The sequence below is a fragment of the Panthera pardus genome, unplaced genomic scaffold, assembly GCF_024362965.1.
Source record: "Panthera pardus isolate Hobbes unplaced genomic scaffold, ASM2436296v1 HiC_scaffold_3, whole genome shotgun sequence".
Lineage (NCBI taxonomy): Eukaryota > Metazoa > Chordata > Mammalia > Carnivora > Felidae > Panthera > Panthera pardus.
Genome location: NW_026526876.1, coordinates 28,135,620 through 28,147,892, shown reverse-complemented (window position 1 = coordinate 28,147,892; position 12,273 = coordinate 28,135,620). Strand labels below are relative to the sequence as shown.

Sequence of the window (12,273 nt, the reverse complement as noted above, 5' to 3'; positions counted from 1 at the left end):
GGTCCATTGTTATCTCCCACGTAGTACTTGGTCCTTCTCACCAGCCACGCACATACCGTCTCTGATGCCCTCAGCCACTGCTCCTGTGACACACAGATGCTCCCAGGCCAAGAACCCTCTCTCAGAGACTGGGAGTAGCTGAGATCGTGTCAGGAATCTCTGACAGCCCCCGCCTGAGGTCTCACAGTTACTTCAGGAGCTAAAAACAACCCACGCCAAACAGGAATGCTGATACTTAGAGAGCTCAGCTGTGCAGAAGTGAGATTTCAGCTGCAGGGGCAGGGGGTCTGCTGGCATTTCCAGAGAGGGGGTCTGCTAGCAGTTGTGTACACGACCTTCACATCCTCCGTCTAAACCCTGGCAACGAGAAGAGCCTTGTAGACGCACGTGTCTCAGAGGACACAGTTACGGCCCAAGGAGGCAGAGTTGCCCCAGGTGCTGAGGAGAGGGGGAACACAGTAGCGGTTCCTGTGGGAAGGGGACACCCCAGGGGAAGGCAGTGAGGCCCTTCTGTGAAACATAACCGGATCAGCAGTACCCAGGGTCCCCCGTGGCAGCAACCCGTGAGAATGAGATGAAGCTAGGAGCTGCCGCCAGCCTGCTGCCTTCTCTTTTGCCTGAACAAATAATCTGCTCCTTAGAAGCATTCCAAATCTTGCCAGAAATGGTGATTGTCCAAAAGAAAAGAAGGGTAAGGTTGGAAACAGAGTAGCAATAGGTGACTCCCATAAGATGGAATACTTCCTCTCTATAGAGCTCCACACTTGCTCAGAAACAGGTGACAGCCACCCCCCATGACCAACACTGAACCAAACACCTGAGGTCTGTGTCTCAGAGATGGCCCATCACTTTTTCTGGTTAATTTCTACCCATGCCCCAGGCCCTTGTTCCACCTCAGGAACACGCATGTCACCAGAGGTTACTGTACTAAGGCTCTGACATTGAAAGAAGAGAAAGCACTCTGTCTTTAGCTTAGTATGGAAGGCTGCCTTTAAACGTACGGCTCTGTTACCCAGGTGCCTGTTCCCAGGGTTCTCTTAGGAGGACACATGAGACCACACTCCTCAGGGACCCCACTCCTCAGATCACACCCTCAGGGACCCTCAGGATCAAGAGATGAGGGGACAACACAGACCCCGGTCATAGCCTTGGCCCTCTCTTATTTTAATTTTTTTGTTTTAAATGCATCTAAGTAGGGAACCAGTTCAGAGAAGGAGAGGCCAGAGAAGCCCCTGTGAAATAGAAAGGAAAACCAGTTACCGAGCCTCTGCCATGTGCCGGAAACCGCATCGGGGGCTTTCCAATGCGTCATCCCACTTACTTGCACTTGCAGAGTAGACATGGGTGAGAACATACGGCACACCCTCTCAGGGGCTCCAGGGGGGCCAGAGGCCTGAACCCAAGTCTGTCTGGGGTCCCTACCCTATCTGGTCTCCATGGTCAGTGCGGTTCTCCTTTACACAGACCTCATCCTGCTGGAGCTCGCTCACCCGTTAGGAAGCCGAGGAATAGTGGGTGTGACAGGAAGCCGGGGGTAGGATGAGCGCCTGCGTGAGGTACATGGATGTGTTTGCCTCACACACACCGTGTAACAAGAGTCCCGGTTTCCAACTTCAGGAGCTTCACTGGGTTAACATCTGGCTTCTGGGCTAGAAAGAACTTCGTTAGAACAGCAGAAAGAAGGCAAATTAAAAGTATCTTCATGCTTCTGGGCAGATAAATTCCCCGGGAGCTGTTCCAGGGCCACACAGGGCAAAGGTGAAGGAACTCCCAGTCTGGGCCACGTGGCTAGAGCCGTGCCAGGCATGTCGAGAATCCCAGGTGTTCCATCCATTAATGTCAAACAAATGTACCTGTAATCTGTTTTATTCCCAAATTGTCTATTTTTCATATCTCTTCAATGACTCATTTGCACACCTATTGTAATGACAGGATTTTGGAATGGCGGAGGAATTTGCTACTAAGGCCTTGGAGCTGAAACCGAAATCTTATGAAGCTTACTATGCGAGAGCAAGGGCCAAACGCAGCAGCAGGTGAGGAGAGAGAGAGAGAGGGTGAAAAGCAAGAGATCTCTGTTCCGAAAATCCGGCCAAAGCCATGTAGGCCGTCCTGGGACCTATGTACCCAAATGTGTCTATCCCTGAGGACTTTTAGGGCCAAGCTTTGGGGATGGCTCCCATAGCGCAGAGTTCTGCTTAAGACTGGCAAGTCTTCAGGGCTGTGGAGCTCTACAACATTTCACTTTGGGAGAAAAATGCCTTTGCGTTGTTGGAGAATGGCACCTTCTTCCAAGAAGCCTCTGCCGTATCTCAGTCACTTTTTAACCCCTAAAGCAGATAGCATAAAGAGACACTGGTGACTTAAGAAGAGGTCACATAAGCAAAACATCTTCCTGGCCCTTTTAGAGAAATAGGATGGGTCACTTACACCACAGGCTCCTCTTTCTTTTCCTAGAGGCATTTGAGGAGTCCCTGTGGTATTCAGTCTTCCTTCTGGGGCTCTCCTCAAGTCTGGTGGCATCAAACCTCCTCCTCACCTAAATCCCCACCACCACCACACCACACACTCATGGAGACAGGAGGTCCTTGCTGCCAGGATTGAGGGGGCCCAAGAGAAACTCCATCCCTCGTGTCCATCTGCTGTGGCTTGGCCAGTGGGAAGGAAAGGCTCCAGAAAGACCTAGAACCAGCCATCACTGATCTTTGGATAACTTGTCACTGTCCTCGATGCTTCCTGCCCAGTGCCCTCCCCTTCTCCTTAACATGGCCTGGGAAAGAACTGCTTCAGGGTCAGTGTTGTGGCCAGGGGCGATATGGTCCTGAAAAACCAAATCCAGGTTAAGTCTCAGCAATGATGGTGGCAGAAATATTAGTCTTAACTAGCTGGGGTAACAGAGTCCTTACAGAAGCTTGACTATCAAATTCTCTTTTTCCCCAGATAATTCCTTCCCCACAAGGCCAGTTGCCCCTTTCCTGGGCGATCTTAATAGAGAGGATGGGGATATCTCTGAGAGTTCTTGTCCTCATCTGTAAATTAGAATCCGAGTTGCCTAGTCAGCAAGCGTCATACCTGCCCAGCTCTGATGTAGCAGAACAGAGGAGCAACAGTGCTGGGGGGCAAGGGGAAGAAAAGGGCGGAGGACAGTCTTCTGGCCTAGGACGGAACAGGCCTGAAATTCGGAGCCAAAATATCGAGAATATAAAGAAAAAATTATGCTGCATCAGCAAGATTCTTAAATATTGTAGTTAACTGTTTTTTTGCTAAGCTAATTGACAGTGACCCTGTAAATGACAACCCCACCCAACTCTGATACTGCCTGGTGTGCATTTGGGCACTAAGAGAATCTTCCTGAAGGGCCTGGCTGGACTGATGAAATGGGGCCATTTCTCTACTAATCCCAGAGAGGCCAGAAGGAAGATGGAGGGTAAACGGGCTAAGGAAGCATTCTGGACTCTTCCAGAATGACAGCCTACCTGTTTCCTTCCTTACAAATCAAACAAAACCACCCCCCAGACACCCACAGATGCCACCCCAGTTCTCTAAAATAGCGACCGTGGTCCTCAGCCCTTGGTGATTCCCGTTGATTCAGAATAACCCCGGTTCCTGTGTTTACATTTTGTCAAGCAGACAGTTTGCAGCAGCCTTAGAGGATCTGAACGAGGCCATCAAGCTCTGCCCAAACAACCGTGAGATCCAGAGGCTCCTGCTGCGCGTGGAGGAAGAGTGCCGACAGATGCAGCCGCCGCCGCCGCCGCCTCAGCAGCCGCCTCAGCCGCCGCTACCAGAAGAAACGGAACCCGAAGCACAGCACGAAGATGTATACTCTGTACAGGATATGTTCGAGGAGGAGTACCTGGAACAGGATGTTGAAAATGTCTCCATTGGCCTCCAGACCGAAGCTCGGCCCAGTCAGGGGCTCCCGATAATCCAGAGCCCGCCCTCCTCCCCAGCCCATCGGGACTCAGCCTACATCTCTAGCTCACCGCTCGGCTCGCATCAGGTCTTTGACTTCCGTTCCAGTAGTTCTGTAGGCTCTCCCACCAGACAGAGCTATCAGTCCACCTCACCCGCTCTTTCTCCAACTCACCAGAACTCTCACTACAGGCCCAGCCCACCACATACGTCCCCAGCCCACCAGAGCGGGTCTTACCGCTTTAGCCCCCCTCCCGTGGGAGGGCCAGGCAAGGACTATCCAAGCCCTCCTCCGTCCCCCCTCCGTAGAGGCCCTCAGTACCGGGCCAGCCCTCCAGCTGAAAGCATGAGTGTCTACAGATCCCAGTCGGGCTCACCCGTGCGCTATCAGCAAGAAACAAATGTTAGTCAGCTTCCTGGCAGACCAAAATCTCCATTATCCAAAATGGCCCAGCGGCCCTATCAGATGCCTCAGCTTCCTGTGGCAGTTCCCCAGCAAGGGCTCAGGCTACAGCCTGCCAAGGCCCAGATTGTGAGAAGCAACCAGCCCAGCTCAGCGGTTCATTCGAGCACCGTCCTCTCCGCAGGGGCCTATGGCCAAGTAGCCCACTCAATGGCTAGTAAATACCAGTCTTCGCAAGGAGACATGGGAGTAAGTCAGAGCCGGTTGGTTTACCAAGGGTCAATTGGGGGGATTGTAGGGGATGGGAGGCCCGTGCAGCACGTCCAGGCCAGCCTGAGTGCAGGTGCCATCTGTCAGCATGGAGGGTTGACCAAAGAAGACCTTCCACAGCGACCTTCCTCAGCATATCGAGGTGGTATGAGATACAGCCAGACACCACAGATTGGCCGTAGCCAGTCTGCATCCTATTACCCGGTCTGTCACTCAAAACTAGATCTGGAGCGCTCCTCCAGCCAACTAGGTTCCCCTGATGTGTCACATTTAATCAGAAGACCTATTAGTGTCAACCCTAATGAAATCAAACCCCACCCACCAACTCCCAGGCCATTGCTGCACTCCCAAAGCGTAGGCCTGCGCTTCTCTCCATCTAGCAATAGTATCTCATCAGCCTCCAACCTCACTCCTACCTTCCGGCCATCTTCCTCGATTCAACAAATGGAGATCCCACTAAAACCGGCGTATGATAGGTCATGTGACGAGCTGTCACCGGTGTCTCCCACTCAGGGAGGTTACCCCAGTGAGCCCACCCGATCCAGGACCACACCATTCATGGGGATCATAGATAAAACAGCCCGGACTCAACAGTACCCCCACCTTCACCAGCAGAATCGGACCTGGGCCGTGTCATCCGTGGATACCGTTCTCAGTCCCACGTCTCCAGGCAACCTGCCTCAGCCTGAGTCCTTCAGTCCACCATCATCCATCAGCAACATTGCCTTTTATAACAAAACCAACAATGCACAGAATGGCCATTTGCTGGAGGACGATTATTACAGCCCCCATGGGATGCTGGCTAATGGGTCCCGCGGAGACCTCCTGGAGAGAGTCGGCCAGGCCTCCTCGTACCCCGATGTGAAGGTGGCGCGGACCCTCCCTGTGGCTCAGGCATATCAGGACAACCTGTACCGGCAGCTGTCCCGGGACTCTCGACAAGGGCAGACATCCCCTATCAAACCAAAGAGACCATTTGTGGAGTCTAATGTTTAAAAGACGTTCATTGGAGTGAGACCCATATGTTTTCACTGCACATCTTCAGGCTTGGTTTCCACATCTGAGGTAGTTCTCTGGCTTAATTTCTCATGCAGTTTCTGTGTGGTGTTTAGAGGTGGCAGCCCCGTGCTGGAGTTCTTTGCATGCAGCCGACTGGGAAGCTGGCCTCCCGTGAGCCAGGACTTCAGTTTCTCTCGTCTGTGCCCCAGCCACATGCTTTCTCCCTCTCTTCCGATGCCAGCGAGGAGATTGTTGTGCCGTGTGCTTTAACCCAGGGAGATCAGACACACTGGTCAGCTTTTTCCAGGAGACAATCGCTTTCACTGATGTTCTTGTTGTGTAAATGTCTTTCTCCTTTTTTACAAAAATAAGATGTTCTTGTTCGTTTTCTTCTAGGAACTTTAGAAAGAGTATGACGCCCCTTTGCCTTTGCATTCTTATCCAGTGTTATCCAAATAGCCAACCCCAGTGCATTCTTGTGCCATGGTGTCCTCCCCTGGACTGCCAGCTCCCTGCAGTCATCAGGTCTAGAATGTTCATTTAGATTATCGCTGGTCTTCCTACGGGGGCAAAAGGATCAAGGAGAAAGAGAAGAAACAGGTCAATTAAATTAGAAGAAAAAATATATATATATATAATTATTTGAAATGTCACTATGTTGATTTTTCAAGAAGCGTTTTATGAATATTTAAAGAACAACTATCCCTTTAAATAGTTCACCCAGCCAAGGAAATTGGATGAGAATCATGGATATTTTTAAATAATCCACTGAGAGTTATCCTTTAGGTTTTTAGCCAACAATTAACTATTAAAAGCTATTGATTTTCCATGGGGGGGGGGATACATAAATACATAGAAAGAGGAAGAAAGACTGTTCTGGATTCTCAGAAAAAGGCTATAGAAAATCTCTTGTCTTGGCGAAGTCTACTTTTTAAGTCCTGGTACATCACTGAGCATCATATCTCATAAAAGCAAACTCTTCGCCAAAGTTTGGTACAATAGTCCTGTCGGGTCTTCACCTGGAGCCACATTGTGTTCTACTGGCCCTCTTTCTTTTAAACCCACATGGTACCGTGAAGAAATTGGTTCTTTGAGAAGCAAATTGAATTCTCTTGGGGCTGTAAGACTTTATTCCTGGAGTTTGCACCCAGGACTGTTGCACCCCATGCCAGGTGTCGTCTGATTCCGTTTCAAGATCTATAGTTTCATTATCTGTTTACTCTAGGAATTGTTTCTTCGTTTCTTTCTCTAGGTAGGAGGGTTTGGGGAGTGATCTTTGAAAACCAGGCACAGTGAAGTGTTTCAGGGAGCAGACAGACCCCTTTCAGCCCTGGGTGGGGGAACATGAGATAGATAGCAGGTCCTCTGATGCAGTTACCCTCCACACTTCTTCTGTGTCTTGAGGTCGTTTGCTGACCTGTCCTTTGCGTGACTGAGGCCAGCACAAGATGGACAGCAAGAACACTGAAACCAAAGCCTTAGCACAGGCCTGGTACTGACTGCGCATCAGCTCTTAGAACTTAAGAAGCTGAACAACAGAGAATCAATTCTCTGTTACTACGAATCATTCTGCTCTTGTGAGTAAAGAAAGGGCTATAGGAAGGGCAGTTTCCTGAATAAAAATCCAGATGTGACCAGACCTGTTTGTCATAGTAAGTGTCCTCTGAAAGTATCACTAAGACCTGGGGAGCATGCAGCTGAGATCAGAAACATTTCTCTACCAATTTAGATTCTGCCAAATGGACGGACCCCTCAGTCCCCAAGCCCGACACAGGCCAGGACTTGTCTCGGGGCCAGCTCAAGACCCAGAATCTTCCCACTCTCAGATGCCCAGGGACTGTCTCCTACTCAGACCAGGGTGGGCGCCAGTGTCTTGTCCCTTCCCTTCCCCCTCTCTTGCTTCCATCTAGAAGGGGAAGTGTAGAGCTGTAGCATCAGCCTGCAGCCGGGAGCCCAGCTCCCGCTTTGCCCAGGTCTCAGCCCTACAGGGCCCTTTGCATCTCACCCCTCCCTGCCCACCTCTCACTGAGGAGCTGCTGCTACATTCTGAAAGATGTCCGTGTCTGTGAGGAAAGTGCCCCTGTGTGCCTGGAATGCCACACACACCACCTGCACTCAGCTGTCTAGGTGAGCGAGCAGCTTCTGCACCTCCCAGACATGCCACTGATGCCACTTGTCCCCAGGGTGTCTCTCGGCTTTCCTGGACAAACTGGAGATTTAGGGTCTATGCCTTATTGGGCAAAACACTTAAAACAGTCAAAATGCCGTTCTTTTTTAGCCATTATAAGAGGGAGTGAATGTCACTACTGGGCGCCAGTTGAGTTTGACTAGAAAATGCCGACTGGACCTGATTGGGGGCAGGAGACCATTTTTCCTTGCTCAGCTGACTGCCCATGCCCTGTTGTGCTACTTCACTGCCATGGGATGATCTTAGTACTGTATCCCGGAGACGCCCTCTCCCCCAGCAGCACTCACTGAGTCCGTGTCTGGCTTCTGGTGGGGGAAGTTTTTCAGATGAAACTGGTTAAGTTCCAGTCACCCAATTCACACACCCTGAAATGGAGACAGTGGTAACAGACTTTAGCCTCTAGGTTTCTCACCAAATTGTACGTTTGTGTTCACCCAGAATTCTTGCACTAATGGGTTTCCATCACATCATGTCTATAAATGGGTGCACTTTACTGTTTGAATTTGTAACTCTGATAAATACTGGATATTTAAGTGTGCGTAATGTCTTCATTAGAAAATAGCAGAACCGCTCTTGTCTTTTAGTGTATCTTCCAAGGGAAAAAAACGGAAAAAAAAGGAAAGAAATCAAGCAGTGGATCACAACATTTATAGCACAAGAAATAACTGTTGTATATAAGCATCAAAGGGATTAAGAATTTTTAAATACAAAAAATATTTGCAGTGATTTTAAAGTGCTTTTCCAGCAATTTTCTTAGGGACTCCTGAGACATGGTTACTTTATTTACTGGATCAGTAAGGCACACAATTAACAATTAAAAATTAATGTTTATTTACAAAGTAAAGGGAAAACCTGTGTAACATGAGAATTTGGCATGGACAAAATGGAGACCATTTTGTATCTGCTGTTGTATCTTGTCCGGGTTGCAGACGTGCACTATTAAAGCCCCAAATTAATAGAGCACAAACCCTTCTTGTTCCTCTCCCACGTGCCCCTCTTTCTAGATGTGTTTAACTTAAACTCGAAGGCTCAGGAAAATTCCACTAATTAGAATCATGTACAGTACCCCAGGTCGTTGTCCAGAGATACAAGTTTGCTAATTTAGTTAAGCCTGGATTATTAAACACTTTTCCTAAATTATTGTAAACAACAGCCTAGAGAAAGGTATTCTCAGTCCTTATATTGTATAGTAGTTTATGAACCCCTCTCTAAATATTGGTATTTTTATATCCCAGAGATGTACCCAATAGAAAAATTAACCAGTATCTAATTTAATATCCATAAGTATTTTCCTTAGATTTTAGTCATATACAGTGGGTTATGTAGACGTCACCTTGCTTCAACCATATTCTACCACTAGGTGTCACTGTGGCTCTGCACCAGGCTCGTCTGGTGGCAAAGACCGGCAGCGCGTCCTCTGGAGGGGCTGCTTCCAGGGCAGCAGGCAGGCCCAGAGGGTTCAGGAAGGAGGGGACAAAGACCTGGAAAGGGGTCTTCACGCATCCGTGCCAGTCGTGGCAAGATAAGCTCTTTGACCGCTACCTGCTTTTGGACCTTCAGCCAGGCAGAGGCCCGGAGAACGTTGACTAGAACTCCCTTCCTCTGATGGCCGGGTGGGTATGAGGAAGTCTCCTTTACTCCCCATGAGCTCCCCTCTCAGTTCCTCTTGGCCTCCAACTTGTACAACTCCAGAGATGTCACAGGTGGGTGGTTTGGTTCAAAAATAGTTATTTTTCTACTGCAGAAACGCCTTGGACAAAACCAGTTGCTCACTGAACCTTTGCCACAAAATGGAACAGGCTCCCCAGGGGGCAGGGTGTCCCCTCCCTGTCCCAGCCTCTCCCACCCTGTCTGTCTGTCCTTGGGCTGCCCACTTCTCACGAAGCCAACTTGCAAAGGCAGCCTGCTGCTGCTTCCACACCAAGGCCTGTGCCGCCCCGTTGCGCGCACGTTGGGAGGTGTGGCTTTTTCTCCTTTTCCTCTAGGAATTCCAGACTGACCATCTACCATGACTAACAACAATGAACAAAAAGGGCTTAGGGGTAAGAGCTACCTACAAAGACGTGTCATGGAAACCTTCACCATGCAATGCCTTGAACTCAGCTCTGGCTGCTCCCAAGAAAAGGTGGCTGGCTGGGGGCCTGGACACAAGCACAATGGGAATGGTGGAGCCACTGTGCAGAGCTACTTGAATAATCACTGGGTCTTCATCAACTCCTTTTATAACACAGACCACTCAAGGGCTGAAGTGTTGGTAACCTGCATTTCGGTGTCCAATGCCTCACAGCTGCTGAACCACCCTGAGATGCTTGTGGCCACGTGATGGCCACAGTCAGAGCTTTGAAAGTCAGTACCAAATGAATGCGTAATTGGACACCAAAAATCAAGTGTTACTTTCATGTTTCCTCACCCATACCATCTCACTTCTTCCTGCTGACTCTGATAATCTCCACTAAGCTGACCTGTCAGGTTTTTAGCTGAATGCATATAGATGCAGGCCAGCATCACTCTTGTTTTTCAGACAGACCTACTCTGTGGACAGGAAGGAGCCTAGCTGCTTTGTTTTTGTAGCACTTACTGGCTGGAGTTTTCTTTTGCCTAATCGCTAACCAGAACACCTGGTTAGGGGGACTCCCCTCGATCCCTTCGGTCCCCAGGACCAGACAGAGAGTTAATTCTGGAAAATTTAGTACTTGAATGTACCTGCCTTATTGTGTACCAGCTTACTGGAAAAAAAGATAGAAAAGCCGGCTCCAGATCTCTCCTCCATTCACAGGTTATTTTGGAAATCCTGTAAGTTACACTTCCTGTTCTAGTTTATTTTTGTTTTTGTTTTTTCCTTTGGCTGATTCCTGCTGAGTGGGGCCAGTTCCTCCTCAGGCTCAGGGCAGGTGCCATTCTCAGGCATGGCCTCCTTTCCATCCAGCGCAGCATCTCCGTCTCTGTTCTGTCTCCTCCAAATCCAAGATGATTTTAATTAGTACAGACATGTACAGTCTACAATTAAAGAGTGATTTGTACTAATATGATTTTGATTCTTCCTCCTCTTTGCTGTCCTTTCAAGACACTTGCTGGAAAAAGCTTTAATGCACTTAGTTTTCCTTTAGGTTTTCTATGACTCAGATGTAAAGGACTTTCTCTGTACAGTATATTATCCAATGCATGTTTGTTCTCTCTCCCGATATATTGAACACCACACAGTTGTGAACTCGTGCAGTGGGGATGTCCCGCACCCCACAGAGGCATCTAGCCCCCTGTGTATAAGGAAAGACATTTTCCTTTGCTGTACTTGCTTGAGCAGTTGTATTGTCTGTACATGTGAGCTGTGTGAGGTAGATGTGAAAAGGTAAATGAATGCATTCTCCTGCCCATGTGTACAGATCGCCATCCGTACAATGAACTGTATGTATGAAAGCAAATGTACTTATTTATAAAGGGTAACACTTGGAAAAACACGGTGTTGTGGTGCTTTCTCCTTACGTTACGATACCTGCCCGGGGGGGCTGACTCAGCCTCCCCCTCACTGAGGCCTGCCGTGCCGAGGAGCCCTCCCCCAGGGACACGACTTTGGCAGGTTAAGACAGAGGCCACATTCCTGATGATTTGGTTGGTCTCTTGCGGAACAAGCAGAGTCACCCCTTTGGGCTCGTATTCACTCAGCGAAGTGACTGAGCACCTCCTCGGAGTTGGGACAGCGCTGTAGGCGCTCGTGAGATCTGTGGCTAAGACAAGACGGTTCTAAGGGCCTTTCAGTGAAGGCTTGCAGCGCCCACTGAGAAAGAGAGGCTTTTTCTTTGGTGAGTTTCTCTCCAGCCAAACCAAGGGAGCACCGAGCTCTTCTTGTTTCATTGTAGTAGCTGAGGCCCGCACCCCCGTCTTGCTGCCTGAAGCGGGCTGCGGTGGGAGCCCGAGGTGAGGGGACAGCCCCAGCTAGAGTCCTTGAGGCTAACTCCGTCAAAGCTTCTTCCAGTGGCTTCATCTTCTCTTCAGAAATCTGGCCAGAATTTGCCATCCTCACCGTCTAGAGAGCGAGACGGCTGCATTGTAAATGGAGAGGCTGCGGGTTTCCTGCCCGGCTGGTACCTCTCTGTCTACTGCAGGGACAAGCAAGGGAAGAGACCGCTTCCTCTAGACACCACGTTGTGCTGAACAAACATCCCTGTTGCATAACCACATCCATTTCCCCCAAACAGAGCCGGGGAAGCAGGAAAACTCCGGGCACGCAGTCACGCACCCTAGATGCCAGAGTGGCCTTCAGAGAGGAGAGGAGAGGACTCCGGAAGCAACCACCTGCTTGGTCTGAAAACTTTGGGACTCGGGGGGTTCCAAACCCAGTAAGGTGAGGGACTCCTGAGGAGGTGAAGGAGAGGAGATGCGTGTCTAGAGGGAGAGGCGTGACCTTCGTGTCTGGGATCATTTGAATATTCACAAACACAAAGACCCTTGATCCAGAAGTGAGCACAAGAGCCGGAAGTGAGACAGCCTGCAAACGGGCCAGCTG

At 49.6% G+C, this 12,273-nt stretch overlaps 1 protein-coding gene across 10 annotated transcripts in view; it reads left to right on the top strand.

The window, feature by feature from the left end:
* The window catches only part of TANC2 (tetratricopeptide repeat, ankyrin repeat and coiled-coil containing 2), a 361,571-nt gene extending 350,344 nt beyond the window's left edge, over positions 1-11,227 (top strand). For all 10 annotated transcript variants that reach the window (XM_019466615.2, XM_019466614.2, XM_019466612.2 and 7 more), the window contains 2 exons: positions 1,933-2,033; positions 3,628-11,227. In XM_019466615.2, coding sequence (XP_019322160.1) covers positions 1,933-2,033; positions 3,628-5,581 — 2,055 coding nt within the window. In that variant the 3' untranslated portion in view covers positions 5,582-11,227. The remainder of the gene's footprint in view (positions 1-1,932; positions 2,034-3,627) is intronic.
* Positions 11,228-12,273: the final 1,046 nt, after the last annotated feature.